Here is a 5,396-nt window from a genome sequence, read left to right on the forward strand (position 1 = left end):
TTTTATAGTATATCAAAATATAATCCTACAATTTTCATCATATAAGGATCAACAAAAATTTATTTTACATGAAGGAGTATCCATCCGTGTATATATATATATATTAAGAGTGACAGTTCGAAGTAGAATCCGTACAATTCATTCCAACTATCAAAGGTCATTACTTAACCCAAGAAATCATGGAGGTTGTGCTTGACAAAGGTGGCAGCCATGATGATGATCATAGCCTCCCAAAGGTGCGGATCTTAGCCGTGAAGACTGTGGCACCGGTCAAGGAAACTCAGCCACGGCTAGCTCAAAAAGTGTTGTTAGCCAGTAACGACCATGATAGCATTGTTGGAGGGTGCTACCAAGTAGTGTTCTACTATAATAACGATAATGGTGAGGAGAGTGGTTGGTCTTTTTATGGTTGGATTGTGGAGTCACTGTGCATGGCCCTAGTGGACTACCCTATACTCGCTGCCAGGCTCCTGGAAAGAGACACGGGACTCGAAATTGTGTCTATTGATTCTGGCTTTCGATTATTGTCGGCACAGTGTCAATGGACCTTGTCACAATTTCTTGATCTGAATGAGAGACACAATGATAATGAGACTGAGCTTGTCTACTGGAAGGAAATTGATGAGACACTTCCTCAGTTCTCACCCTTGTGCTCCGTTCAGGCAAGTACTATTATTTCTTCTACATGTACTTCACTTTACTTTTCGTTTAATGAATTACTGGTGCATTTACCCATAGCATAAGTTTAACCACCTAAACGTCTTTTTTTTAAATGTTTTCATGTTATGTTTTAATTGGTTTCTGTATAATTTATTTGGTATTCCTCATCATATATTATTAAATTATTCAAAAGATTTTCTATCCATTATTTTAAAGTGTTAGAATATTTTAACATCATTTTTTTCGTATCTTTTTAATTGAGTCTTTGATTTTTTAAATTATAAACCTTATTTATAATTAAGAGTAAATGTTTTAACACCACCAATTAGTCACACATATAAAAATACAAGAACAATTCTATTGTCATAATTATAATCTAACTTTATAAGCAATACAATACAATGAAACTATATATAAGTAATATAACTAAATTTTATCTACATCTATAATCACATTTCATAAATAATATAATTAAATTATATTTATGTTTATAATTAAAATATAAATAAAAATACAAAAAATTATCAGGATAGTTAATTTTTTTCGTTCATAAATTATACAGAAACCAATTAAAACACAACATGAAAACATCTTTAAAAAAAGATGTTTTAAGCATCTTTATCTGAGTGGCCTCCATGTGAATAATAAGGTTTTAAGGGGACACAATCATATCTTTTGTAGTTAGTGGAGGCAGAGGAGTGTAAACACATTAAATCCATTACTAAGTTTATTCATTTAACAACAACAACAATAAAGCTTTGTCCCACTAAGTGGGGTCGGCTACATGAGTCAAACGATGCTATTGTGTTCTGTCATGTGTCATGTCTACAGAGAGACCATTTACATATAGATCTCGTTTGACCACCTCATGGATGGTCTTCTTAGGTCTTCCTCTGTCTTTCGTCCCTTATCCATCTTCCATCTCATCCACCCTCTTGACTGGATGTTCTATCGGTCTTCTTCTCACATGTCTAAACCACCTAAGACGCGATTCAACCATCTTTTCCACAATGGGTGCTACTCCAACTCTCTCCCTTATATCTTCATTCCTTATTTTATCTAATCGCGTATGACCACTCATCCATCTCAACATCTTCATCTCTACCACACTCAGCTTATGTTCGTGCTCTCATTTAGCCGCCCAACACTCCGTACCATAAAGCATAGCCGGTCTTATAGCGGTGCGATAGAATTTACCTTTAAGTTTTAAAGGCACTTTTTTGTCGCATATAAACTAGATGCACTCCATCATTTTGACCACCCTGCTTGGATCCTATGATTTACATCCTGCTCAATCTCTTCATTTAAATTGGCGAATTTTTCCTTCTAAAATTAGGTTGGTTTAAATTTTGAGTTAAATAAATACGTTATATTTAATATATTTTTTTTGTATTTATTAAAACAACACTTTTTTGTTAATATTCTTTATCAGAAAGATTTTTTTAAAAGACAAATACAAAATAAACATATCATCCCATTTAATTTGTTGAATTGATCATAAACGATTTGAACTGAAAATTTATGGCCATAAACAAAACATTCACTCAATTTATATAACCTGGGGATATAGATAAATTGAATCTAGATAGATCGTACTAGTCCATTAACAGCTTTAGTGAGTATGACTATTCGATAAGCCCTTAAATGCATATTTGCATATGAGGCCGTATAAAAAAAGTTGCTTATTCGAGTTGTTCAAATAATATTATTTTTTCCATCGACATCAGTTAATTTTTTTAATTTTAATTTTAAATTTTAATCCAAAATTCTAATATTAAATCCTAAATTCCTAAAAAATAAAGCAAAAAAATAATTTAATAATGAGAAAATGGATTAATTTCGACTATTTAAAAATTAACTCTCTGTACTTTTTATATTATTATAATTTTGTGTAAGTCTGACTTACCATTTTTCTTTCCTCGTTCATTTTTCAGCCAACTGAAATTCAAAGTTAACATCACATATCATGAAATTCAAATGTTTTGAATATTTTATTGAAAGTGATATTTTTTCCCCACTCACTGTCTTAGGTGACTAAGTTTGAATGTGGAGGGTACTCAATTGGCATTAGCTGCAGCCTCTTATTGACAGAGGTTTTGGCAGTTGACAACTTCCTCAAGAAATGGACAGAGATATACCAAGAAATGTTACCCCAAAATGGAGAAATTAAGAAATCCATATTTATCCACCCTTTGGTGAAAGATCATGAGGTTCTCCCCAGCCATGTAATCAGCCCCACATTCAGCAGAAAGCGAGCAGAAAGCATGATTTTCAAGATCACTTCCACCACTGATGTGATGATCATGAGTATCAATCAAGAAACATGGAGGGAGTTAGCCATGCTTTGTGTTAAAGACTTGGAACATAAACATAACATACAAATGGGTTCAAAATTTTCTTTCCTTGTGAAGAACGACTCATCCTCATCAAGTGGGGTCGTCACAATTGAAAGCTGCTCAAATAATGGTGGAAACAATGTTAAGAGTTTGGGTCTCAAATATCAAATCACCCTAGCAACGTGGAACGAGTTTGGATTGTACGATGTAGCATTTTGTGAAGGAAACAAACCTGTCCATGTTTCATGTTGGGTTGCATCATCAGTTCCTGAAGGACATGTTATGGCAATGCCACACCCAAGGGATAATTTATCTGCAGTGATTATAGTCACACCTCCAACTCCAAATTGACACGAGGATAATATCCATTTAAGCTTAGCTTGCAATAAATAAATCAAGTTAGCTTATGAGCTACTTGTGGATAGATTATTAACAAAAGCTTATGGATCGACCTTATATATAAGTATGGTTTAAATTAAGGGTTTGAACTTAATTATTTATATTAAATAAACCAAATGGAAGTGCTGTTGTATTTGATTTAATATCTATAGGTTGTGATTTGAGTCGATAAATATAATAATACATTATTATATATCTAAGTTAATATACTTTTTGGCGTTCTTTGAAAAAGTTTAAAAATAGTCCCTGGCTATCTTATTTTCAGTTTTCCAAAAAAGATTTTCAGCCTCAAGTTGAAGAGAAGAATTTGTTGTCTGCGCTCAACTGTTCTTGAGGAGATTTTTTTTATCATGCAACATTTTTGTCTTTTCCTTGTAGAATTTATCATTCTCATATACGACAACCATAAACTTATTGAGCTCATTGAATTGAAGGAGTCTCTTCCTACAGTCTTAGCATCAAAGTTAAAGAACTTGGTAGCCCAATAAATTCTATGCTCTAATTCCACTAGTAATAGTAAGTGAGAAAATCTGCCATACATAAATTGGTATGGTAATATATTAATGGGTGTCTTAAATGCCGTTTTATATGTCCAGAGAACATCATCTAATTTCTTGACCCACTCTTTCTTAAAGCTCCCACAGTCTTCTTTAGAATCCTTGAGTTCTCTATTAAAAACTTCCACTTGGTCACTTGTCTGAGAATTAAAAACTTCTCTATTAAAATATTCTTTATGTTTGATCCCATGTATTTGTGGAGAAGAACATCCAATTATTTGTTACAGAAGTAACTTCTTCCATTACTAATCAAGATTTTAGGAATACCAAACCTATTGAAAATGTTCTTCTTGAAAAATTGAAATACCACTTGAGCATTATTAGTGGACAATGGCGCTGCCTCCACCCATTTAGAAACATAGTCCACAACAACTAAGATGTAATTATTTGAATATGAGGGAGGAAAAGGTCCCATAAAATTAATTCTTCACACATCGAACAATTTCACCTCTAGAATGAAGTTTTGGGGCATTTCTGCTTCTTTGGGAAGTTTTCTAACCTTTGACATTATGGACAATTCTTTCGAAATTCCTCACAGCTAATGGCATAGTGCATCATGTTAATAGTCTTGGCATTGAGCTTCACTTTCTTTTTGTCTTCATCATTCCACTCCACTTCTTTTGGAACAACTTCACCTTGGCATTGGTCTTTGTTGGAACATCTAGGCTGTTTACGATTATCTTCCATACGTTGTAGGCTACGGACTGTATAAAGATCATCATCATTTCCTTCCAATAGGTGTAGTTTTTGCCATTGAAAGATGATGGTCTGTTATTGGATTGCCCTTCGTTAAGAGTGTAAGCAACCACATTTGCTCTTATATTGGCCATTTGGATCTTTTCTCTAAGTTGTTAGACTTGATGCTTCAAACATTAGCTCTTGATACCAATTGAAGGTTTTCAATCGCCTAGAGAAGGAAGTTTAGGGTCACCTTTTTAAGGTTTTAAAACTTGAACACCAAAATAGATTTGGCATCTACTGAGTCTATGATAGCGATTATGCAGGAGATAATTTATTTTCGTTTCATAATTAACGATATAAAAACAGGGTAGAGAAGAGAAGAGTATACGGTCATATATGTAACATCCTACCACACAGAGCCTTACGCTTAAGTTGTAAAGCAGAGGTGGCGAGGTATTACGACCTCTAAAAGTAAAATACGTATATAAATATAGTTGAAAGAAATCATATCTATGAGCCTTGAAGAAGAAGCTAAGCAAAAGCAAAAACAGAAAATCGTGTCACACTCGCATGGATAATCATAAAATAGATAGGTAATATCATAAGAAGGCAAAAAAAAAAAACATAATATACAGATTAGAGTTCCAAAACATAGATATCAAGTTCCAGACTCGACTTGCGAAGCTAAGGCTGGCCAGAGTATATATATATATATATATATATATACAACCTAAAATAAAACTCAAACTATAAAATAAACACA

The 5,396-nt window shown here is 33.2% G+C and overlaps 1 protein-coding gene across 1 annotated transcript; it reads left to right on the forward strand.

Annotated features, from left to right (window-relative positions):
* LOC107605165 lies at positions 108-3,565 on the forward strand. Its single transcript, XM_016306943.2, has 2 exons — positions 108-662; positions 2,691-3,565. Exons 1-2 carry the CDS (start codon positions 180-182, stop codon positions 3,345-3,347), a joined length of 1,140 nt encoding a protein of 379 aa, XP_016162429.1. The 5' UTR covers positions 108-179; the 3' UTR covers positions 3,348-3,565.

The sequence above is a fragment of the Arachis ipaensis genome, chromosome B06 (genome assembly GCF_000816755.2).
Source record: "Arachis ipaensis cultivar K30076 chromosome B06, Araip1.1, whole genome shotgun sequence".
Classification (NCBI taxonomy): Eukaryota; Viridiplantae; Streptophyta; class Magnoliopsida; order Fabales; family Fabaceae; genus Arachis; species Arachis ipaensis.

What these genes read in the sequence shown, in the direction of transcription:
- LOC107605165 (XM_016306943.2), top strand. Translation starts at nt 180, where the DNA reads ATGGAGGTTGTGCTTGACAAAGGTGGCAGCCATGATGATGATCATAGC. An exon ending in CACCCTTGTGCTCCGTTCAG is followed by an intron (nt 663 to 2,690) that starts GCAAGTACTATT and finishes TCACTGTCTTAG; the next exon opens with GTGACTAAGTTTGAATGTGG.